The sequence below is a fragment of the Solanum pennellii genome, chromosome 10, assembly GCF_001406875.1.
Source record: "Solanum pennellii chromosome 10, SPENNV200".
NCBI lineage: Eukaryota > Viridiplantae > Streptophyta > Magnoliopsida > Solanales > Solanaceae > Solanum > Solanum pennellii.
This window is the reverse complement of record NC_028646.1, coordinates 3,600,597-3,626,991: the sequence shown is the minus strand read 5'-3', so window position 1 is coordinate 3,626,991 and position 26,395 is coordinate 3,600,597. Positions and strand designations below refer to the sequence as shown.

Here is a 26,395-nt window from a genome sequence, read left to right as displayed (position 1 = left end):
ATTACTTTGAAACATAAGGGGAGCATTTTTGTTATTTTCTCTAAGTACAAGTATAAAAACATTTTAAAAACCTAACTTGGATAAATTCAATATTGACGAGACTATCTTGATATTTATAATTAAATTTTCTTCTCTATTGTTTAATTGTTTTCATCAAATTTATCGAATATATAAATTGCTAAATAAATGATGGGGACTAATATTATTAAGTTTGACATACTTTAAAAATAAAAATTTGTTCAGTAATTAATACTTAAAGCTTTATTTTGAACTATCTTAGGACCATTTCTGTTATTTTCTCTGAGTATAAGAAGTAAACAATTTAAAAACCTAGCATTTTGGTAGGTATAAAAAGGACTGTCAGCCCAACCGCCGTCCGCCACCTCCGCCCACCATCGCTGCTGTAAAACCACCGTCTAACTCCATGAAATACGGCTAGCACCTCAATGCACCGTTAAAATTAAAAATCATGGCAACGGTACATTAAAACAGTCCAAAATCATCATTTCTTCACCAACAGAATCCCAACGTTTAACTTGCTAACGCCATCGACTAAACACAAGGTCCAGCAGCTCCTTTTTGCTATTTCCGGGGGGTTTCTATCGGTCGAGGTCACTTCCTGAGTTCAGGTTCCTGTTTAGCGGATTTTTTTTTTAAATTTAAAGCATGTTATGACTGATTTAAGCTTGTAATAAGAGATGGAATCATGATTTGAAGTTTATGCGCTTTGAAGTTACTACCAGATCCATAGCTCGTCTTAGTTACTTGATTCACAGTTAAAAAATTGTAGGTATTAGGTAATTTTTTATCACAAGTACATAGCTTAACAGACTGAACTTCAGCCATATGTGTCTAAACTTCAGTCTTCAGCCATATGAAACTTCAGACATTGAGTTTGAAGTTAAACTGGAGCATCAATTTCCCCATCTATCCTCACTTGGAAATTACTCACTCAGACCTGAGCAATATTTCCGATACTACAAAAAATTCCCATTGATACCTGAGTTCATCCCGGGATCACCTTGAATATGCCAAAATTTTAAATAGCCTAAGGCCTTCCATAGACTTCACTTCTATAGATCGTTGTTATCCCAATACCGTGTTCCTATCATTCATAAATACTGTCTACAATATCATGTCAAACACTGATAGTTCATACCTAACATTGAGTTTTGTTTTAGAAATACACTTTTCATCTCTTTCCACTTAATTTTGTCAAATACTCTAATTCATTTTTATGTTAAGAAGCATAACATAGGGATTCTTTTGTTGGAGCTCTCACATTGGGCAAACATAGGTGATGTTGCTCCATTGTTGAATAAATTCAAGTTCGGGATGTTGATTGTGCATATACCATCCTATTAGTTACACCTCCATATTGCGTTGTTTCGAAGTTGGATTTGCATATGGTGACATGAGGATATTAGATTACCAATTCACCTTTTAATATGTAAACAACAATATACTAGTGTCTGGGAAAAATAGGATGTATGCAGACCTTAGCTCTACCTTTTGTGTAGTAGAGTGACTGTTTTTTAAGAAGTATAGCAAAACTACACAAGAAAGACAACAAAATGGCAAAGTACAAAACAAATGTAACAACAAATAGTAGTACTTTTCTTCTCTTTTTTTATCCCTCCCTAGGAGTTCCTACCTTTTTTGCTCCCTTGGTGACTCGAACTCACAACCTTAGGGTTGGATGAGGGGTGCTTACCATCCGAGCAATACGAGACTCCGCGACTACTAAATAGTATTGCACTATTACCTATGAGGGGAAGAGGAGGAGACTATATCCATCTACCTCTCCCACATAAAGGGTAAAAATGATCGGCTACCTCTAACCTTCAATCCTAATTAATGACCTCCACTTTTTTCTATCTAGGCTTATTCCTCAATAAGCTGGAGTTGTGCCATGTCAAGTGTTAATCACCTCCTAAAGTTCTTTTTGGCCTACCTCTACCTCCCCAAACTCTTGCCACAGCCAACCTCTCCTACCTCCTTATTGACGCATTTGTGCACCTTATCTTCACATGTTCGAACCATATCAACCTCACTTCCCCTCATCTTGTACACCACGGAAGCCACTCCTGTCTTGTCGTGTACAACTTTGTCCTAATCACATCTCTCCTAGGATTCCCACACATCCATCTGAGCATCCTCATCTATGCTATCTTCATCTTCTGAACATGTGTGTTCTTGACATGCCAACACTTGACCCCATACTTAACCATCTTAAAATTTCAATTCCAGTTTGGTGTTGGAGATGATCACCAAGCAGTTAGATTTGATGGTGGAAAGGAAGTAGTGTTTTCATGCTTGCTTCAAAGGATGGAAGCGATGACGCCCTGTTTGTCGAAATCTTCGTGGACCTTCTGGATTGCTTCACGTTTATTTATGCGATTGAAACAGTCAGCAAGTTTGCTACCTTGTTCAGCTACAACCTTGGGTAGAAAATCATAGACATCAGTATCAGATGAGAAAGCAATGCACGCGCTTTTGAAAGCAAAACAGAATCTGTAATTAGCATTAAGTACAGATGCATCACTTTACTACTTTCTTTTGGGTGTGACGCAGCTATTGCAAATGATATAGATGCCATGATAGATTTATTGGGATCTTTACACTTACAGCTGTGTGTTCTGCTCTCTCTGTATATACCTTTATAACTTTATGTTACTTTCATTTTCAATGAAGTACCTATAACAATAATAAAAAAATTATAATATGAGGAACAAAAGCATATACACAAGAGAAAATGATCTGTATATTCACCAATGCTGTAGCAGGCAGATTTTTCATCTGGGAGTCTACTTCAGCAACTAGCGTCTTGAACTTTTTGATGTTAATTTCAGCATTTTCTTCTGCTCATTAGTAAAGCATTATTGGAAATTTTCTAGTAAGATTTATGCGTATTGCTTGGTAAATAAGAGAGAGAAAATACAAATGGCAAGTCCATTGATTGATTTTAAGGTTAATTTCATTTTCCTTAATCCGTGATTGAAAGAAACGATTTATAAATAGTAGCTGCCAGCAACGACAAAATTCGCTATATGCAGCACTTCATTAACTCTTTGCCGATACATCAGTTTAAAGAATTGATCATCATTACTGGGCCCTTCCTTTTTTTTTTGGTTGTTATTTTGATTATTTTTCCAGAAACATGTTAGTTTTGTCACTTCAATTAATTTTTTTATCGATTAGGTTTCTCAGAGACACACCGTGCATCGTAAGAAATAACAGAGTAGTGATGGAGAAAGAAGGAGAGCTACATGAATCTTCTACTCCTTGCTTGTATTTAGTCTCTGCTTTCCTCGCCTGTGAACCCCCTGATTTTGTTGTCTCATTTGCCAGGTTACTAGTTTCAACCCCTGCTCAAGTTAACTAACACCAAATATAGTGTAATTGCAATTGCACTCTTAATTGTTTCGTTTGACTGAATAATATGTGAATTACACTAGGGATTTTGGAGGTGGTTCCATTACGGAAAGAGTGCAAAGTTTCATATGGAACGTATGTATCAAGAAATCAGTAAGTTCATTAAACCTTTAACTGTCTTGTTAAAAGATTTCCTTTCCTGAATAGAATTATCTCTTGGGGTAGTATTGTTTGATTTTCAATGAGCTTTTTAATGCTGCAGGATGTGAAGTGTAATTTGCCTTATTTGAAAAGATTCTTAAAGAAACTCATTGTTGAAATCGAGTCAAATGGGGACGTTGTTTTGGATGAATTGTATGAAAAGTATATTTATTGTCTGGCTTCTGTGAAGGTAAATATTTTTAAAAGTTGCTATCAATAATGATTAGGATTTTAGCATCACCATGTAACCATTGTGAAATTGGCCTTCTTTTTTTGGAAGGATGATGAATTGGCAAAAGGAAGCACAAGAATGTTAAGAAGATTTTCGTTTCTATTTCCCAAGGGTGAGGAGTTTTTCTTTTCGTTCCTTTTTATAGAATGATGTTTAGCTACTTTTAGCAACATTGAGTATCTAATTTTTGGTGTACACAGATTGTTCACAACCCTCAAGTTGTCAAATATTTAGGAAATTGGAAGTCACGTTGCAATGTTCACTCAACATGCTTGAAGGTGATACAGGGTATGTACTGTCCCATTTCATTTTCTTTTTGAAGGGAGTTGACTTTATTCAAGGATATGCAGCCCTAGGTTTTTGAATTTGGTTGAAAGATACTTCCATGAGAACGTTTCAGAAATTTTAAATCTTTGGGTGCTTTATAACTTTTCTTATAGAGATTCTCTTATTGCAGCTGGGAATGACTAACAAGCTTTCTGGGGTAACTTAGTATGCAAAGTAGCAAGCTGGTTGACAATCTATATGTCTAAGCTCTTCCTTGCTTTTTTTGTTAAGGTGGTGTCCGGGTCAATTCTCACTCACTTCGACTAATCCACTTGGTACCTGCTACCTCCCACATGTATAGAATAACTCCGTCCACCAAAGCAAGCTCAATTGAAAGAAGTCACTTACGTTTTATATTTTTTGTTTTCCCTTTGATGGGGTTTGTATCGTGGTCTTCTACGATGGACTTCAACTTTCAATTCTGTATGCTTACGCTTTACGTTGATAGCTACCTGTAGCCTATTTGGAAAGTTAAAAGTGCTTATAGGAGAGAGGTCTGGCCAGGGCTACGGGTCCCTTGCTCGTGGCATGAGCTAACTGTGAGAAAGAGTTTGAGTGCCCAGGACTTCTCACGCAGGGGCTCGTGATGGGCAATGATATACTTCCCAACCCCATCTTCCCATCTTCATTCCCTTACTCCCAGGCTCACCGCTCGTGACATAAGGGACAACACGAGGATGCCTGGGAGTTATATGTCACACATTCCAATGACCCCACCATTCTCATGTGGGCGCGAATACTCCTCAGAGTCACTTTAATCACATCGTTAGGCATTTGATTAGCCAGAAATAATTGATTGTATTTTCGAGGCTTTACAATAACTGGCTGATATTGTGAAAGATTTGCTTCTTTGTTGTCAAAGTCACTTTAATAACATCGTTAGGCATTTAATTAGCCTGAAATAATTGATTGTACTTTCGAGGCTTTACAATAACTGCCTGATATTGTGACAGATTTGCTTCTTTGTTGTTTTATAATTTGCTGCTGACATTCTATTCCCAGTGTAACGGCTGATCCAGTTTGTCCTCTGTATTTCTTGGTTGAAGCAGGTGCTCAATCTGGCCATCAGGTTTGTTCCTTTCAGAGTTCATACTTTCTTTTCCAGAAGTGTTCTTGGACAAATCTTGTCTTGAGGTGAGACAGCTTGTAGAAGTATTCATCTGTTTGTCTTAGTTTATCAAATTGTTCCACTACAATGTTTCTTAGGGAAAATTGAAATGTCTAATCTTGTTACATCTTTGTGGTTTTTTCCTAGGTCGAGTGTCCTTTTTTGTTTGTCGGTTGGCAATGCTCTTTTATGGGTGTAGTCAGCTTGATTAGTATAATAACAGAGTTTGCTATTTCTTGTATTTAATCTATTAACAAAGCAGGTTGGTTCGGGTGTTGGATTGGTTGGTGTCTGTCTAGCTCAGACAAATTGCTCCAAGGCAAGTTTCCTTTTTCATTCCGTCTTTTTTCTGCAAATTCTGCCTCTTGTCTTTTTCTCAAATGCATCACACGTTTATTTCTTGCTCATTTTGAGCTTCACTATGTGTGTGTTTCCGTTTGTAGATGGGATCATAATTTTGTATGTTCCTGAAGGAGGGTCCTCACGGAACAATTTCGGGAATCATTTTTCTCTTCCACTAATTGTATTTGAGGCTACAATTGGCTTCATCTTCTATATTCAATATGCCTCCTCGTCTTCTATTGAAAGTGGTTGGGGTGATTGACTGAACATATGGTTTTCTTTAGGTCGTGAAGCATGTAATTAATAATGACTAGATGTGACCTATCAATTTCCTCAACTACAATTTGGAATAAGCAATCCATGCTCTTGTCACCCAATTGCTAAAAGTGAAAGAGAAGCTCTCTTACAATCATGAACATTTCGTCTTATTTTTCCATAACATAGTTTTGCCATCATAAAATATGAACTAATGCATTCCAAGTTGTGGCACTTTTTGCTTAGTCTAGTAGTTTATTAGACGGTATTTACATCCTAGGATAGACATAATGGCCGTCCTTGTTTTAATTACTGAAACAACAAACATTTTAGAAGCCTCGGTTAATAGTATTCCTATTGTTGAACATACTACTGTTCTTATGAATAATACAACAACATATTAGTATAGTCCCACAAGTGGGGATCTAGGGAGGGTAGAGTCTAATTTGTCCCACAAGTGAGGTCTAAGGAGGGTAGAGTGTACATAAGACCTTACCCCTATCTTTTGGAGGTAGGCAGACTATTTTCGAAAGACCTTCGGCTCAAGTCATCAAATAAGAATAGTCATGAGCGAGGAAATACAACAATGAAGTAAGCGTGGCAACTATATAGGAAACAACACAAAACATATAGAAAAGGAATAATAACGTCATATGATAATATATCAAAGACAAAGAAATTCCATGAGTAAGGCTAATAGTACAACTTACATGACGCTCTAGACTACCATTAAGCGTACTCCCATTGAAAAGTAAGACAACGCTCAATTACATACTAACGTTATTCTACCCTAATTTGCGACCTCCGAATACTCTTTATTTAAGTTTATGTCCTCGGTAAGCATGTCTTGTCTAGTCACTTCTCCCAATACTTCTTTTACCTATCCCTACCTCTTTTCCTTCCCACCATATTCAACCTCTCACACCTCCACATTAGGACATTTGCTCTCTTCTTTACATGTTCAAATCATCTCAACCTCGCCTCCCTCCTCCTCCTGTCCATCACGGAGGTCACTTCCACCTTGTTCCAAAAATCATCATTCTTAATCTTATATATTTGGTATGCCGACACATCCATCTCAGCATCCTCATTCGGCAACTTGCATTTTAAATATAGGAGTTCTTGATTGCCCAACACTCCACCCCATACAACAACGTCGGTCTAACCACCGCTTTGTAGAACTTACCTTTAAGTTTTGGTAGTACCTTTTTGTCGCACAAGACCACATCAATATGATGTGTTACATGATAATCGATCTCCCCATTTCCTTAGATAAAGGAAGTAGTAGTTGATTGAATACCTATTTATGCTGATATGTAGCATAAATCGTTATTAATTAAAATTACTTATGAGGCAATGATCAGATTATTAAATCGTTCACTTATTTTTGTCAGAAATTGCTCTAAAATCTAGTATTGTTGCATCTCAATTTTGATGATGCAACAAGTCTCGTAATTGGATTAACTTTCAACATTTTGGTTCTATGTTACATCAACATATACCCAGTGAAATTCTAAAAAATGGGGTCTGGGAAGGGTAGAGTGTAAGCATGCCTTATCACTACCTCTACGGGGTAGAGATGTTGTTTCTGAAAGACTCTCGGTTCAAGAAAATCAAAGCAAAAACATGAAGCTCAACTTGGAATTACCAAAAGGGTAATGATTAATTTAGAGTCTTCTCCATATGATGATGCAGGTAATACTTACAGATGGTGACTTGTCAACTTTAGCAAACATGAAGCTCAACTTGGAGTTAAATCAGCTGGGCACTGATATATTAGGACATACACAAAGAAACAACACGGTTAGTGGTCATAATTTTGCTTATTTGTGTGTATTTTTTGATCTTACTATTCTTAACTTCTTTCCATTCTATTCTGTATGAATGAAGGTTGGCTAGTTTGACAATCATAGGCTTCATCAAGCCTGCTTGGGTAGAACTGGTAGAGAGTTGTCTACTTGCTTTATTATCTATAACCAAATGAAGTGTTGAGGAATCACCTGCCGACCTGATTATTGAACAGTAAAATTATATTAATTTTACAGTTAGGCGTAATTTATGCGTGTAGATGTTCTATACTGCTACAAACTCAATTTCTTCAACAGTCCAAGGCATGGATTTGGTTTCTCAAAGAATTTTTTAACAATAAAATTTTATAACGATGGTTTGCGCTGCAGGCTCCCACCAATACAGATACTATGTAACTCCACGTCTCCACCCACTAAGGATTAACTAGACTCGTACCTACTCTAATCTCCCATGGTCTTCATTCCACCTTCGTTGACCATTATATTGCACCTTTGGATATTTTGCCAAGCAAACGGTTGATATCCAATCATGGGAGTCCAAATAGTTTTGGGAATCATTTACCATTTAAGTTGAATCGATGTTATAGGGGATGAAAATCTTAATTATTATTCTGCTTATCCACTACTGCATGCCGCACAAAGTATATATACAAAAAAAAGAGGAAGGCTAAGAACAAAGAAATCCAGAGTGTGGCGAGGAAGTTTATGAACTCTGAACTCAAAATACTGACTGTTACTGGTTTTCTTTATTTCCATCATAGTTACAAATATATTTGTGGCTAAAGTTGAGCATCTAACCTAAACCTTAAGGCAATCGATGGAGTGGTGTAGGAAATATAAATTCTTTAGAAATCTTTACACAACCAATGATAGACAACTATAGCAGTCTCTAACACTTCATGGCATGTGTAACCTCCTTCAAGGGTTTACACATGCATTTGATTTTTAATTTATTTTTCTTTATAAGTAGAGAGGGAGGAGGCCCAACAGAAGTGATCTTGGGGTAGAGGAAGATAGATTAGGCTCAATATGCTAATGAGTGGACCTGGAGTAACGCCGGTGGCTCGATGTGAATTGCGAGAGAGATAGAGTAGCCAAAGCAACCCCATGGATTGGTTAGAGAGAGAAGCCTAGAGTGACAAAAGATAGAGATGAGGTTGTGAAAAAGTTTGACAAAGTTTGGCTCTGATACCATGTAAAACCCTTTGCCGACTTTCACACCACCTAGAGTGATAAAACACGAAGAGAGAAGGAGGTTGTGTAAATGGGCTCATAAAGTTTTAGCTCTGATACCATGTGAAGGAATCTGAGCATCCAACCCAAAACCTTAAGGCAATGGATGGAGTAGCCTAGACATTATAAACCCCTTTGGAAACCCTCACACAACCAATGAAGGTCAAGTGTAGCATTTTCTAACTATATACGGTGTAATTGTAGACTTCCTAGATGGAGTAATTATCTATAAGAACATTTTTATAATAGTTGGGTTGGATGAAGAATTTGTTCTTATTGTTAGAGAGAACACCGTGTGGTGTTCTTATTGTCAAAGCAAACACGGTTTGGGGTTCACATAAAAATACAAGAAAAGTTTTTTGAAAAGAGAGTAATGATTGTAGAAAGAGACATTCTGGGCGCCTACTTTTTTGGTTGCCAAACAAGTTGCAAATAAGCAAATCTGATTGGTTGAAAGGGACAGTAGCTTTTACATTAGCCTTCCATTTCTTTCTTTGATATATCATTTCAAAGAGAAATACAGAGAGAGTTAAGAGCAGTTCACAGACAATGATATAAAATATCCTGTGAAGAAAAATAGAGAGTGTGAGTTGTGTTATAGTGAGGTGGCTAAAATAAAAGAAGGTTCTTTCTTTTGAGTTTGTTGCAGTCTTTCAAGACTATCAAGTGTGTTTAATTTCCCACTATAGTGTTTTCGTATTGCTCGTCTCGAGTATTAAGGTGGATATTATTTTTGTGTGATTATTATTTCCCAACACACAGCACATGAAAGAAATTGTCTCAAGATACTTGTTGAATTTAAACCTTCTAAAATAAAAAGAAAGTCGATGGACTATTTTATTTTTTTCAGAACCTATGATGATTGCCTCCATGATTGATTCCTGTTGCTGCTAGTGTAGTCCATGATAACTTTCTTCTAGTTTTTGATCTTTGACGGCTGGCTTCCATTCACAGTGAATGCAATTGACTGCCATTGTAGGATGCTTAAATGATGTATCTGAAAGTGGTACGAGTTACTTGGAAGGTGAAAGTAAAATTTCCAACATCTTATTGTGGTTCCTGAAAACCGAGTCACTGCAAGATGAGGACATCCAGTTTTCGTATTTATATCTATTGCTTAATTCTATTAGGGATTGTTTTTTCGGTATATGCCATGTTTTTTGAGGCCAACAAATTTTTCGTTTAAAGTTAGTCATTGGAAACCGGAGTTCCTTTTAATGCAGCAGAGGTCATTAGCATAAACATGATGTTAGTGAGTTTCACAATTTGAGCCATTTATGTGTCTGAAATGTAGTTGTTTAAGCACTTATAAACTTTTTGGTACCTTCTTGATACTGTTTTTACCAATGAAGTACTTTATCTTTTCAAAAATACAATATGTATCTAAAGTGTCTCGTAGAGTTGGCATAAGTTGCAGTTAAGACATATCTTTTTGGATTCAGTTGCAGTGCTTGTATTTGCCATGGGAGTCTGCCGCAGAAAATGAGCTACGTGAATTCATGCCAGATATAGTGTGAGTAGTTCCTCTTAAGTTTGCTTTTGTTATTTTTAGTACCACAGGTACTACTTTCCTTCACTGTAATACTTTAATCTTTTAGGAATGGACTTGCAGTTTTAACCGTTAGAAATCTTGTGGAGAACAATAAATCAAAAACAGATGAATTTTATAGGCCATTCAAGTAAAGAGACTAAATCACCGATGCTGCAGTATTTGATCTATTATAGTAAATTTGAGTATTGATGGGGAGCTTTGATGTAACTGGTAAAAAGTTGTTGTCATGTGACTGACTAAGAGGTCATGGGTTCGAACTATGGAAACACAACCTCTTGTAGAAATGCAGAGTAAGGCTGCCATATAATAGACCTTTATGGTCCAGTCCTTCCCCAGACCTCTCGCATAGAGAGAGCTTAGTACATCGGGCTGTCATTTTTTATAGTAAATTTGAGTATCGTCCCTAAAGGGTTGTGGTGTTAAATAATTTTTTTAAATATCCTCGATTGAGTTTCAAGCCTAAGTATTATGTTGCCTTCATTAGGACCGGCTTTTGACTTTCCTCTTTAAAGTTTGGGTGCAGATGTGATATATGATCCACTGTGCCTCCCTCACCTTGTTCGAGTCCTCGCGATTCTTTTGAAGCGGGAAGATCTCAACGTAAGTCATTTAAATAATGGCTGCAAGGACTCCTATCCACCTGACCGGAGATGTTTTGAGAGTGAAGAAACTAGTTCAGCAGGTGAGCTTGATATATATGGTGATCCTCATGCTGAGCATTTGTCGCCTGTTGCATATATTGCCTCGGTAATTCGCACTATCGACACATTCAATTATTTCCTTTCGTTGGCAGAAAAAGAGAAGTTACTTGTATCCGACATCACTGAAACAATGAAGCCACTTGACTTGCTTCCTTATGTAAAGTCATACCAGCGGTCTAACGTAAGGATGTTTAAAATTTCATATTTGCACAAATAAGACTACTATGTAACCAGACAGACTTAAGTCTGCTGTTTGGAAATCTCTGGCTTGTTGCCACAGGTGAGAAAAATGTTGAAGTATACTATTACAAGAGGCGAAAGTTTTTTTTTTTTTTTTACGAGGTACAAATAGAAATTTCTCTTTATTTGATTCGTTACGAAATCCCTCTGATTATTGGTACAAGTGAGGAGGTAGTCTAGGTTTAGCAATAGCCATCAATGGCTTAGCTTTAGGCATAGTCATTCCATAAACTTCATTTGTGTCAATATCTTGATGCTTTACTCCATTTGGTGGACTCCAATCATAGCAATGAAACAACCTAGCCAATGCCATAAGCACCAATTTCACACCCAATGGTGCACCAGGACACTTCCTTTTTCCAGCACTAAATGGCAAAATCTTGAAATCTGGACCATGACTAATCTCAACTCTATTACTACTACTAATACTACTAGTCAAGATCATGTTTTTTTCATCACCATTTGGTGGCAAATGTCTCTCTGGCCTAAACTCATCTATGTTGTCCCAAATCTTTGTGTTCCGGCCAAGACCATGCGTGTTGATGAACACGCGTGTCTTGGCTGGGATGTAATAGCCGTTGATCTTAGTATCTCGAATTGATTCATGTGGTATTAGGAATGGACCCGCGGGGTGCATTCGGAATGTTTCACGTACTACACAACGGAGGTACTTGAGATTGATCAAGTCGGATTCGGTTACCATCCGACCCGACCCGACTACTATATCGAGTTCTTCTTGGATCTTTTTGAGGACATGTGGATGTCTGATCACCTCAGCCATTGCCCATTCGTTGGTCACAGCAGAAGTGTCTGTGGCTGCAGCTATCATATCCTATAATTTAATCAAAGAAAAGAAATAAGTCAGCAAAAAAAAAAAAAACACTTGTAGCTCTATTTGATACTATTAATGTAGCAAACATACATGTAAACTTAGACTCTATGTTTTAAATATAAATCAAGCTTAGAAATCTCCTCTATTTTTTCTCGACTGGTGTCCGATACCCCATTAGAGTCCAACAAAATTCGGGTTTGCACCAAAAAGTCCACATTGCTCCCAAACAAAGACGACTCTGTATCCAGATCTCTAGTTATCACTCCACTACAACCTCTGTGCTTAGAAATCCATGGGTGGTAGTTGTTGCTTACCAAATACATATATATTGGATATATATATATAAGTAGTTTGAGATATAAATGCATTGATATATTAAATAGGTAGAAAGTTGGTATATCAAAAAAAAATAAAAAATTAGACCTGAATTAGAGCTTTAATCTCTACATCATCCATATGTTGTTTTCCATTGCCATCTCCTTCATCTTCTCCTGGTAGAGATAATAAAACATCCACAAAGTCCATTTCATCATCATCAATATTATTATTATTTTTATTACCTTTCTTCTTTCTATGTTCTTCAATTATTCTCATATGAAAATCATCAATCCTTTTTTCAACATCCCTCATTTTCTTCTCACATCCATAAGGATCAATCCACCTCCAAAAAGGTAAATAATCACCTAAATATATCACACCAAGTAACCAAAATAACTCATGTGTTACATGCATAAATTCCATTGCTTCTTGTGGACCTGCTGATTCTGCCCCAAAATATTGTTTACCTAACAACATTCTAGTCACATTATTCATTGAAAATCCACCTAAAACTTCCCTCAAATTCACTATTTGTCCTTTTTGGGCTTTGGTCCAAATATCTTTAACTAAACTTTGGGCTTCATCTGCCCTATGTTTTGCAAATGATTCAAGTCTTTTTGTTGTCAATAAATGTTCCATACATATTCTTCTCATTCTTTTCCATTTTGGACCTAAAGGAGCTAATGCTACATCCCCACAACCATAAGCTAGATGAATGGCAGCAAGAGTTCTTGGCCTAGATGCAAAAACATCATCTTGTTGTACAAGTATTTCTCTTATGATTTCTGGATCATTTGTGGTGATAGCATCAACATTACCTTTTAAGAGAAAACAAAAAGCCGGAGTCAGGATATCAACTTTATGGGTTCAAAATGTTAGAACGGTGTATTCAAGTGCTAATAACTCGGTCTTTATATTTGATATGTGTACATGTATGATGATGGATAAAATACTTAAGTAAAATTTACTGAGTTTGACCGAATCCGTATAAGCCTTTTGCTTATCAACGTTGAACTATATATGAGAAACAACGTTCAATTATCACTTTTTAATAATATTTTTGTAAAATATTATTTGTTCATCGAGTTGCAACATCTATAAGCCAAGTATACTTGAAATTTTCCTTTATGAATTTGAAACTCGAAAACAATGACTATTTATTAATTACAAGGACGAAAATATGGTCATTTGTGAATCTTATTTTTACCTAGTCGGAGATAGACTAATGGCCCATATTTTTCGCAGAAAGACGCCATGTCTCGATGAGGTAATTGCCCTAATTGAAAAAGGTTGCCTACAATAGGCCATTGTTTTGGACCAGGAGGGAGTCGATTGATTTCTCGTTTCGACTTATCGATAAATGAAAAATGAAGTAGCTTGGAAATAAGATATGCGCCAAAAAGGAATATACTATAATTGATCAAATTAAGAAGGTATGTGCAAAGAAGGACAATAACAAAACTAGTCAAGTCAATCATTTTTAATTATTTGTCAAAAAAAGAAAGAAAAGAAGTTTACAAAGCCTTAATAAGGAAATATGTTGTTTAATTCTAATTTATAATCTTTTTTTAGGCGATTAGGAAGCCCATCATCTTGATATGTTTCAACTACAAGTATTAATCTTGAACTCACACTTTTTTGCTTCCTCAATTTGCACAATAAGTTTGAATTAATTTATGAACAAGTTGTTTTTTTTGTTTATGGAAATAATTTAATGCAATTTACATTAATGAATGCTCTAGACAACAATATTATAGGCTAGCAAGTAGCACCAGAGTAAAATGGAAAGATTGAGCTGAATTAGAAATAGTGAAATGGATGAAATCAAGAAAAAATAAATTGATGTAACGTATTATGTTAGGATCGAATCCACACACACACTTGATGAATAAAGAAGATAAGAACTTTCGAGAGAGAGATGAGAGATCTAGAGAGAGAAAGAGAGAAATCAATAGTTCGTGGTAATACCCTGTGGGTAAATTTCTACGGCCGTGGGATATATATTAATAATTCAGAGTATGAACAGTTACAGAGAGTAATTCAGAATATGAACAGTTACAGAGAATAAATGGAGAATGAACATTAATATATGACAGTATATCAAATATTAATCAGGCTCCACAACCTAACATATTATACTCTCTTATAGGGGGTACTTTCTTATATAATTCTATTTTATATATAGACTTATATATGTATTTGTGTATTTGAAATCCCTTAAGAAAAATATTTTTAATATTTTATATTTGATTGACTTTCAAATTGATTTATTTTTTTAGAAAAATTTGACTTCCCCATATAAAAAAAGAATTATTTTTTTAAAAACATTCCTTAAACCTCACCACCCCAAAATGAATCCTAACTCAAGATCCGACTACAATCCTGGATCTTGATTGATAAATCTTTGATCTCATTGGGGATCTAATTTTCGACTTCAACCCGGGACCTAACTCATGACCCACATATCCTGACCCCAACTTAAGACCCCAACTCCTCACCCTCAATTACTCTCTATCTATTCTAACCCGAAAGATCTTATACCAACCTCGATCAGAGACTCGAATCTCAATTTCGAATTGAAACCCTACCCCTAATTTCATATCACGACCTAATTTTCAACCATAATTTAATTGGGACCGCACTCAACTCGCAAGTTAAAGTATAGTAATATTAAACGAAGTCAAATTAAAATATATATTTATATATTATATAAAATAAAATAAAAAGTAAGATAAATAAATTAAAAGTAAATCTAACAAATTTTTTTGATTGATTGTGATGGTAGTGTGTACAAAAAATGGACAAAGTTGTTGACATATGGTAGGTGGACGCCCCATCACTTTTTGTAGAGTAGGTGAAAAAAAATCCAAGCTAATTTGTCCATTATGCAAATAGAATCCAAGGCAATCCATAATCAATCAAACAACAAATTAAATAAAAAAAGCTCAAAATAAAATATTTTATTTGAATCGAATGTGAAAAGAGATAAATATTAGTTTTATTTTTAATTATTGAAAGTCTTAAAAGAACTAATTAATTTGATTATCTGAATTTAAATAGAATACGGATCTTATAATATCAGTGAAATTCATTCTTAAATTCTCGTTAAATTTAGGAGTGTTTTCAACACTTTTCTCAATCTTTTTTATTAAAAGTTTCATGCTCTGATAAAAGATTGAGACCACTTGTTATGTTACATGAAAGATTAAGAGTGTATCAATGTAAAAATGTTTTCAAAACATAGTTTAGAGACAAAACTAATAATCAACATTAAATTTAAAGTATTTTCAATACATCTCCATATTGAAATTAAAGTTTTTTTTTATATGAATTTCGCTTAAAACAAAAAAGAATTACTGTAGTCCAACTATATTATTCAAATATATTGTAGTCCAACTAATAAATATCTTACACAATAATCTAAGATTTTGTTTGATCATATGGATTACTTTAAGCAAGATCTCTCTCTACAAAAATGCCATCATTAACTAATTAATAAAGATTTGCTTGTTGTGGGTTAGCCAAAACATACTTAATTATACTTTAACAACATGTTAGTGATGAGATATCTTATCTTTTTTTCCCATCAATTCCTTTCACACTTTATTAATAGCCTATTTGAAAAGTCACGTGGTAATTAAAATTGATTCAATTATCAAAAGAATAATTATCAATCTAATAATTACATAATTTAGTAAATAGTAATTACACTGACCTGTTTATTTATCACATCGTAATTACAGTTATATTGTTTAAATGCAAAATTTCAACCATAAGATTATATAAGATCTTAAAATTAAAATTTGACGAATAAAAACCTTTATAAATGTTATTAATTTAAACATTTCAGATGTACATTGTCTCTTGAAAATATTCTAATTAATAAACATATGTTTTAACTAATATTATGAAAAAATAATAGATTTATATTTTTTAAATTAATATAATTCAATTGAATTAATTATAAAAACTAAAATCATAAGATTTGTATGAACATCACAAAATGCATGTTTAACGAAAAGATTAATATTATAAATAAAAAGTCATAACTTATTAAAATATTTGATAAAAAGATAATCTATCAAGTATAGTTTAAAAATCAGATATTTTAAGGCCCAGAATACAGGCTCAATATAATTTCACATATATTGTTGAAAAAATTAAATAAATTCACAACTTAAGATATTATAGTCCTCTCGCGGATGCATTCCTATTTTCTCTTGGATACATCTATTTTCTCTCGGATACATATTTATCCCTTCTCGAATACATCTCATCCCTGAAGTAATATGTCATTTGCAATATATTGGACAACCAAGGAATTTATTCGAGAGGAACGAAAAATTTGAGATTTTTGTTAATTGAGAAAACTTCTCGGATATGAGAAAACTTCTGTACTTTATACTATTTTTTTCTTTAGTAAACAACTTCAATATATTACTTTATAATCTCTTTCAAATGGTCATACAACATAAATGTGTCGTTTACAACCTAAATTAAAAGTTGAATTCTAAAAAATTCTATGCAGCAAAGAAATAGAGAATTGTGTTATTTATGAGTTAATACATTTTGTGTTCAAGGAATATAGATAAAGATTGAAATAATTAATTCATGATATTTGTATATAAAAAGTAGGTTTTTTTTAAGCATAATGAATATCACAATAACTCACAAAAGAAAAGAAAAAGAAAGTGAAGTAATAACAAAATAAGTTAATGGTAATAAAAATAACTTAAGATGTTTCTAGAACTATTTGATTTTTTTGTTATCAATCTTGATAGATTTTTGTTAGAGTGAAATTACATTTTTGCCCTTGATCATTATTCTCTTCATATATAGTAAGATAATTCTAGAATTATTTATTGTCTTTCTTCATAGACTTTTGTTAGCGTGAAATTACATTTTTGCCCTTGGTCGTCCTCCCACTTCACTCTTCTATATAATAGAAATAATGACTTGCAATGTAAAGTCTCAAGTCAACAATACTAGTATATTACTAAAACAAATGAAACTAAAAAAATAACATAAGTTCTAAATTTCAAAAACAAATCAGACATAATATATAAACATGACACTTAACTTGATTTCAACAGACAATTATGCCCTCTAACTTTGAGTGTGCGAAAATAGAGAATTAAACTTGTATAAAATTAAACAAGCAGACACACTTGTCCTACATGACATAATACACATATCATGTCACACAGGACATAAAATTATTATGTAAAATGTCATATAAGCCGAATGTGTTCATTTACTCAATTATATACCAATTTAAATTTTTCTTTATAGTAAAATTATAAAACACTTCACCTCGTCCCCGCCTTTTAACACACTGATCTCATTGTCTTCAAAAGTGTTTTTTCTAAGTGAAGTGATGTAAAGGTGTCCTTTTTTTCCCCGTGAACAAAACCATCAATAGTACACCAAAGTTGTCCTTCATTTTCATCTTCTATATGTGTATACAAATAATTATTTCTATTGTCCACTCTTTAAACAAAAATAAGATTAGTAGTATCATCCAATTATGTCTATAGAACAAAGTAATTCCACCACAAAACTTCCTCTATTTTTAACACCACAATCCATGAAATTGAAATATTCATCTCATCATCAACAATATTCTTCATCATCAGGTGTATTAACACCACCCATTCACACTTGTTTAGCTTCTGTTCCTTTTAAGTGGGAATTACATCCTGGTAAACCTAGACCTTATTGTACTGATATTATTATTTCTTTTAATGATCAACCTAAATTCTTAGAGCCACCTCCTAGGTTTTACTATTTGGATAAAATGACCAAAATACCCTCCTCCCCTAAACTAAATGTCCTTCATGAGAGAGGGCAACTTGGTACTTTGGTTCTTTATAAGAATGATGATAGTACTAACAATAATGTGTGTAGACGAGGTTCTTATTGGTGGCAACAGTGGTTTGTTAAACGACGTATTAGGAAAGAAAATGGTGTCGGTAGGGGTAATTTGGTCATTTCAGCAGATTGTGGAACTGGTACTGGACTTGAAAGAAATGGTAACTTCTCTGGCTTCTCTCACCCTCACATTTGGGTAAGTTTCGTTTTTAGGGTATGCTTTCTATTTATATTTCCGTCTTTCAGAATGAGTTTTTTGTAGGCATAATATATAAATATATTCTTTCACTTATCTCATTTCATATTTAAATCCTTCAATTTTGGGTATGCACAAGTAGACACTTAAATTTGTATAAACTTGAATAAGAAGACACATGAATCTTACGTGGCACGATACACGTAGGACAAAAACTGATATGTAGGATGCCATATGTGTTCATCTTTTCAACTTTATACAAATTTAAGTGTCTACTTGTGTAACCCCAAAATTGAAAGATATACCTGTGATTTGAAACCAAGTTAAATAACATATTTATGTATTATTCCTTTTTTTTAAGAGTTTGATAAAGTTAAAGGAGTAACTTTTAAGTCAGGTATAATACGTAAGCATTATCCTTAACGTGATGTTAACTGATAATCATGACCTTTTACTTTGGGTGCGCATAAACTGATATTTAAAATTGAACAAATAGACACATTCACTTTATATGGTAATTTTGTGTTCTACGTGTATACACTATTACAAAAATACTTTTAAACGGCAATAAATATACACATTAATCAGTACTTTTAAAACTTTTATCGGTAAAGACTTCAAGGGCATATATTAAGATGGTTAATTGTCGCTAAAAGTACATATTTAGTGACAATTAAACTAGACGTTAATTAATTGCCGTTAAAGATCATTTTTGTTGTAGTAATTATGCTTTGTAGAATATATGTGTCTACTAATTTAATTCTATACAAATTTAAAAACCTATTTATGTACACAGATGAAAAAGAATAGTAGTTTTTTTTTTTTAGAAAATATATTTTGGGATTGTAAAATATATATTAATGACAAGATAGTAGTATTTTTTAAATTAAATCAACAGCGTTTATAAGTTAAAATGAACCAACTTAGAACTTTAGATTGGAATTTTTAATAATTAAATGTTTATCAAACAAATAAATGAGATAAAAAAATTTATTTTAAATTTGTTTGCTTAACTTACCAAAATACCCTCCTAATGCCACCGTCCACAACTACTTGAAGTTGTCGCTTTATTAATTCAATCTTGTTTACTAATCTTAACTTTAAACCTTATCGATCGACAAAATTTTATAGCTAAACAATAAACATTTCTTGCTAATTATATTAAGTTATGAATTTACGATTGATTAAAAAAATTCTAGGTACTTTGAATTAGTTAGGGATTACTATTCATGTTCTCTAATTAAATTTCTTTTTTTTTTGTTCTTATCATGTTTCAAAATATACAGGCTTCCATGTACGAGGGTTTCAAGAATCTCATACCTTGGAAGAGCAAAAAATCAAAAAAAGAAATTATTAAAATTCAAACATGAAATGCTTTATCTACTAATAATATATGTAGAACTCCTTTGTTATATACTATGTTATATATTTAGTATAATATAATAAAAGCATAAATTATATTTAATTCTAATTAATCGCAACTTAAAGTATTAATTACTTTATAGGTTTAGTGCTGACTTATTCATCGCTTATATATTAATTAACAAAGATAATATGTATATATATATATATATATATTAGAAATTCTTTAGAAGTAGTATGAATTTATAGGAACGACATTATTTGTGTGTTCTATAAAATAAATATTACGTAACGATTTGACTTTAAAATGTGATGTGAATACTCTGCTAATAAAGTTGCTTCCTCGTAACTTTACCATGATAGATTTTACTTATAGAGTTTTTAAATTTATAAAGGATGACATGTTTAGCTAATTCTTTTTTAATTTGATATTGATATGACATTCATTGACACATCATTGCATATGAATTTAGAAAGATGTTTGAGCTTTGAGTTATTAATTAGTAAAGTTGCAACAACAAATAATAATAAATATTGTGATTTGTTATGACCATTATTATATGAGTCCGAAACTCAAAGGGTAAAAAATATTAACAAAAATTTCAAAACGATATATAAAATTTTATATTAACTAAAACGGTAAAATCGTTGCCGGTGCAGCGATTTACTTCACCTGAAAAAGTAAAATCGCTGCTGAGGCAGCGATTTTGCAAAAAAAATTTTTTTTTGATAAAAAAATGAAAACGCTGCCCAAGCAGCGATTTCAAAATTTTTCTTCTTACAAATCGCTGCCATGGCAGCGATTTCATATTATTTTTTAATTTTCTTTTTTTTTTTAAAAAATAAGGTATATCGCTGCACTGGCAGCGATTTTTTTTTTAAAAAAAAATCTTTATAAATCGCTGCCAGTGCAGCGATATACCTTATTTTTTTTAAAAAAAAGAAAATTAAAAAATAATATGAAATCGCTGCCATGGCAGCGATTTCATATTATTTTTTAATTTTCTTTTTTTTTTTAAAAAATAAGGTATATCGCTGCACTGGCAGCGATTTTTTTTTTAAAAAAAAATCTTTATAAATCGCTGCCAGTGCAGCGATATACCTTATTTTTTTTAAAAAAAAGAAAATTAAAAAATAATATGAAATCGCTGCCATGGCAGCGATTTCATATTATTTTTTAATTTTCTTTTTTTTTTTAAAAAATAAGGTATATCGCTGCACTGGCAGCGATTTTTTTTTTAAAAAAAAATCTTTATAAATCGCTGCCAGTGCAGCGATATACCTTATTTTTTTTAAAAAAAAGAAAATTAAAAAATAATATGAAATCGCTGCCATGGCAGCGATTTCATATTATTTTTTAATTTTCTTTTTTTTTTTAAAAAATAAGGTATATCGCTGCACTGGCAGCGATTTTTTTTTTAAAAAAAAATCTTTATAAATCGCTGCCAGTGCAGCGATATACCTTATTTTTTTTAAAAAAAAGAAAATTAAAAAATAATATGAAATCGCTGCCATGGCAGCGATTTCATATTATTTTTTAATTTTCTTTTTTTTTTTAAAAAATAAGGTATATCGCTGCACTGGCAGCGATTTTTTTTTTAAAAAAAAATCTTTATAAATCGCTGCCAGTGCAGCGATATACCTTATTTTTTTTAAAAAAAAGAAAATTAAAAAATAATATGAAATCGCTGCCATGGCAGCGATTTCATATTATTTTTTAATTTTCTTTTTTTTTTTAAAAAATAAGGTATATCGCTGCACTGGCAGCGATTTTTTTTTTAAAAAAAAATCTTTATAAATCGCTGCCAGTGCAGCGATATACCTTATTTTTTTTAAAAAAAAGAAAATTAAAAAATAATATGAAATCGCTGCCATGGCAGCGATTTCATATTATTTTTTAATTTTCTTTTTTTTTTTAAAAAATAAGGTATATCGCTGCACTGGCAGCGATTTTTTTTTTAAAAAAAAATCTTTATAAATCGCTGCCAGTGCAGCGATATACCTTATTTTTTTTAAAAAAAAGAAAATTAAAAAATAATATGAAATCGCTGCCATGGCAGCGATTTCATATTATTTTTTAATTTTCTTTTTTTTTTTAAAAAATAAGGTATATCGCTGCACTGGCAGCGATTTTTTTTTTAAAAAAAAATCTTTATAAATCGCTGCCAGTGCAGCGATATACCTTATTTTTTTTAAAAAAAAGAAAATTAAAAAATAATATGAAATCGCTGCCATGGCAGCGATTTCATATTATTTTTTAATTTTCTTTTTTTTTTTAAAAAATAAGGTATATCGCTGCACTGGCAGCGATTTTTTTTTTAAAAAAAAATCTTTATAAATCGCTGCCAGTGCAGCGATATACCTTATTTTTTTTAAAAAAAAGAAAATTAAAAAATAATATGAAATCGCTGCCATGGCAGCGATTTCATATTATTTTTTAATTTTCTTTTTTTTTTTAAAAAATAAGGTATATCGCTGCACTGGCAGCGATTTTTTTTTTAAAAAAAAATCTTTATAAATCGCTGCCAGTGCAGCGATATACCTTATTTTTTTTAAAAAAAAGAAAATTAAAAAATAATATGAAATCGCTGCCATGGCAGCGATTTCATATTATTTTTTAATTTTCTTTTTTTTTTTAAAAAATAAGGTATATCGCTGCACTGGCAGCGATTTTTTTTTTAAAAAAAAATCTTTATAAATCGCTGCCAGTGCAGCGATATACCTTATTTTTTTTAAAAAAAAGAAAATTAAAAAATAATATGAAATCGCTGCCATGGCAGCGATTTCATATTATTTTTTAATTTTCTTTTTTTTTTTAAAAAATAAGGTATATCGCTGCACTGGCAGCGATTTTTTTTTTAAAAAAAAATCTTTATAAATCGCTGCCAGTGCAGCGATATACCTTATTTTTTTTAAAAAAAAGAAAATTAAAAAATAATATGAAATCGCTGCCATGGCAGCGATTTCATATTATTTTTTAATTTTCTTTTTTTTTTTAAAAAATAAGGTATATCGCTGCACTGGCAGCGATTTTTTTTTTAAAAAAAAATCTTTATAAATCGCTGCCAGTGCAGCGATATACCTTATTTTTTTTAAAAAAAAGAAAATTAAAAAATAATATGAAATCGCTGCCATGGCAGCGATTTCATATTATTTTTTAATTTTCTTTTTTTTTTTAAAAAATAAGGTATATCGCTGCACTGGCAGCGATTTTTTTTTTAAAAAAAAATCTTTATAAATCGCTGCCAGTGCAGCGATATACCTTATTTTTTTTAAAAAAAAGAAAATTAAAAAATAATATGAAATCGCTGCCATGGCAGCGATTTCATATTATTTTTTAATTTTCTTTTTTTTTTTAAAAAATAAGGTATATCGCTGCACTGGCAGCGATTTTTTTTTTAAAAAAAAATCTTTATAAATCGCTGCCAGTGCAGCGATATACCTTATTTTTTTTAAAAAAAAGAAAATTAAAAAATAATATGAAATCGCTGCCATGGCAGCGATTTCATATTATTTTTTAATTTTCTTTTTTTTTTTAAAAAATAAGGTATATCGCTGCACTGGCAGCGATTTTTTTTTTAAAAAAAAATCTTTATAAATCGCTGCCAGTGCAGCGATATACCTTATTTTTTTTAAAAAAAAGAAAATTAAAAAATAATATGAAATCGCTGCCATGGCAGCGATTTCATATTATTTTTTAATTTTCTTTTTTTTTTTAAAAAATAAGGTATATCGCTGCACTGGCAGCGATTTTTTTTTTAAAAAAAAATCTTTATAAATCGCTGCCAGTGCAGCGATATACCTTATTTTTTTTAAAAAAAAGAAAATTAAAAAATAATATGAAATCGCTGCCATGGCAGCGATTTCATATTATTTTTTAATTTTCTTTTTTTTTTTAAAAAATAAGGTATATCGCTGCACTGGCAGCGATTTTTTTTTTAAAAAAAAATCTTTATAAATCGCTGCCAGTGCAGCGATATACCTTATTTTTTTTAAAAAAAAGAAAATTAAAAAATAATATGAAATCGCTGCCATGGCAGCGATTTCATATTATTTTTTAATTTTCTTTTTTTTTTTAAAAAATAAGGTATATCGCTGCACTGGCAGCGATTTTTTTTTTAAAAAAAAATCTTTATAAATCGCTGCCAGTGCAGCGATATACCTTATTTTTTTTAAAAAAAAGAAAATTAAAAAATAATATGAAATCGCTGCCATGGCAGCGATTTCATATTATTTTTTAATTTTCTTTTTTTTTTTAAAAAATAAGGTATATCGCTGCACTGGCAGCGATTTTTTTTTTAAAAAAAAATCTTTATAAATCGCTGCCAGTGCAGCGATATACCTTATTTTTTTTAAAAAAAAGAAAATTAAAAAATAATATGAAATCGCTGCCATGGCAGCGATTTGTAAGAAGAAAAATTTTGAAATCGCTGCTTGGGCAGCGATTTCATTTTTTTATTAAAAATTTTTTTTTTTTGCAAAATCGCTGCCTCAGCAGCGATTTTACTTTTTCAGGTGAAGTAAATCGCTGCACCGGCAGCGATTTTTACCGTTTTGGTTAATATAAAATTTTATATACCGTTTTGGAATTTTCGTTAATATTTTATACCCTTTGAGTTTCGGACTCATTATTATATTACATTGCATGATCATCTTATATTATCATGTTAGATTCTCATTTGAGCTTATCATATTTTATTAATAAGATGATATAATAATAATAATATATCTAGGATAATTTCACATAGTAAAGTATAAGGAGGAGGATGTGTATAAATTATCTCAGTGTCATGGAGATAGATTGATTTTGGCTCAAATGAAATAATATCAAAATAAAGTTTAAAAGAAAATATATTAATGAAGAAAATATAGTTATGCATGACACTGAGTCAGAGAATATTCAAAGAGTAATAATACTGAAAAAAATATAGTATTTTCATTTCTCCATGTTAGGAGACAAGAAGTAATAAAAAAAAAAAAAGGATATTAGGAGTGTAATAATACTAATTCTGATAAGAAAATTCGATAATGTTCGACCACCAAGTAATATTTTAACTTTATTCTTGTCTGGATACTCCGATGTGTAAGGTTAGTATGCCTTCGATAAGCTACAAGTATATCATATGCTATTTAATCGTCCCTATCTAATACTTCTTCGCCTATATCTATATTTTCTTAGAATCATCATAATCAACCTTTCACACCTCTTAATTATTATTTGAATATAATCTCTGCATTTTTATATCACATGTCCAAATAATCTGAATCTCGCTCATCTCATTTTATTCTAACACATAAACAACTCCTACCTTTATAATTTGTATTGTTTCTTATGATTTATTTCATGCCTGTAATTATGGGATTGAAATTAAAATTGGAACAATGTCACCTATAAAATGGATCATGACATTACTCTTTGATTATTTTATCCAAAGAAGAGAAGACACAAAACAATGAGAAGTGATAGTAAAATAGGTTGCAAAGGGTATTTTTGTCATTTTATTTATCTAAGTACTATTTATTAATTCTAAAATGAGTTATTCCATACTTAATAATCAAATAAAAAACAAGTCATTCATGTATTTGCTATTGATTATTAATATTATAATATATGAGGTAGAGGGCATGCCTAACCCCCACCCTAAAGGTGGATTTGATTTTTTTTCATACCTACTCCTTTTGTCTCAAAGACTTACTTTCCTTTTAATCAGTTTAATAAAGAAAGACATATTTTCTTATTTAAATAGTGATTTAATTTTAAAGTATCTATTTTATCCTTAAAGAAATAACTTATAACCACACGAATTTTAATTATTCATTTTAAATCATAAATTTTAAAATTTTATTTTCTTTCTTAAATTTCGTGTCAGGTTAAAATACTTCTCATAAAATAGGACGGAAATATTTTCTTTTATCAATCACATCAGGAACAATTTATATTAAGCAACAATTTAACTATGAAATGTCAAATTTTTCTTTGATGAAATAATTTATACCCACACAAACTTTTCATTCATTCAAGATAACAAGATTTTAATTTTTTTTCTTTCAAAAATTTCATATCAATTCAAATTACTTCGCATAAAATAAAACGGAAAAAAATATTTTCTCTTATCAATCACATCAAATGACTCCTTAAAGTTAAAATCACCAAAAAGGACAAGAAAAGAAGGTAGGTAAGGTTTTTAGATGCATTGAGTATTAGCTAGTGAACAAAGGGTCCCATTAGTGCTACACTTCTAGTAAGCTCTATAAAAGAACAAATTAATCAAATTTGCATGCTTGATGATAGCTAGGATTAAAAATAATAATCCATATTGTTTCTGCCAAATCAATTTACTATTACATGATGTCTTTGATATTCACTATCATTCCTATAAATGTTTAATTAGCATGTACACTCTCACCTCAATAATCTCTTTTTAATTCTGTTTATCAAGCT

The 26,395-nt window shown here is 31.7% G+C and overlaps 3 protein-coding genes across 5 annotated transcripts; 2 read left to right on the top strand and 1 right to left on the bottom strand.

The window, feature by feature from the left end:
- The first annotated feature begins 302 nt into the window (after positions 1-302).
- Positions 303-11,504, top strand: LOC107032023 (protein-lysine N-methyltransferase EEF2KMT). Of its 3 annotated transcripts, none has more exons than XM_015233578.2 (12): positions 303-629; positions 3,202-3,351; positions 3,459-3,528; positions 3,638-3,766; positions 3,857-3,920; positions 4,009-4,096; positions 5,185-5,269; positions 5,506-5,562; positions 7,536-7,643; positions 10,324-10,394; positions 10,946-11,115; positions 11,227-11,472. In XM_015233578.2, exons 2-12 carry the CDS (start codon positions 3,248-3,250, stop codon positions 11,349-11,351), a joined length of 1,071 nt encoding a protein of 356 aa, XP_015089064.1. In that variant the 5' UTR covers positions 303-629; positions 3,202-3,247; the 3' UTR covers positions 11,352-11,472. The 3 variants fall into 3 exon arrangements, with proteins under 3 accessions (XP_015089064.1, XP_027768343.1, XP_015089063.1); XM_027912542.1 differs by adding an exon at positions 2,251-2,530 and having other exon boundaries at positions 304-629; positions 10,946-11,504; XM_015233577.2 differs by having other exon boundaries at positions 304-629; positions 10,946-11,504.
- Positions 11,387-14,031, bottom strand: LOC107032022 (cytochrome P450 703A2). Its single transcript, XM_015233576.2, has 3 exons — positions 13,732-14,031; positions 12,630-13,342; positions 11,387-12,206 (listed from the first exon to the last, which is right to left on the bottom strand). Exons 1-3 carry the CDS (start codon positions 14,000-14,002, stop codon positions 11,526-11,528), a joined length of 1,665 nt encoding a protein of 554 aa, XP_015089062.1. The 5' UTR covers positions 14,003-14,031; the 3' UTR covers positions 11,387-11,525.
- Positions 14,032-17,861: 3,830 nt separating this feature from the next.
- Positions 17,862-20,056, top strand: LOC107032525. The gene is made up of 2 exons (XM_015234128.2): positions 17,862-18,591; positions 19,878-20,056. Exons 1-2 carry the CDS (start codon positions 18,052-18,054, stop codon positions 19,959-19,961), a joined length of 624 nt encoding a protein of 207 aa, XP_015089614.1. The 5' UTR covers positions 17,862-18,051; the 3' UTR covers positions 19,962-20,056.
- The last annotated feature ends 6,339 nt before the right edge of the window (positions 20,057-26,395 follow it).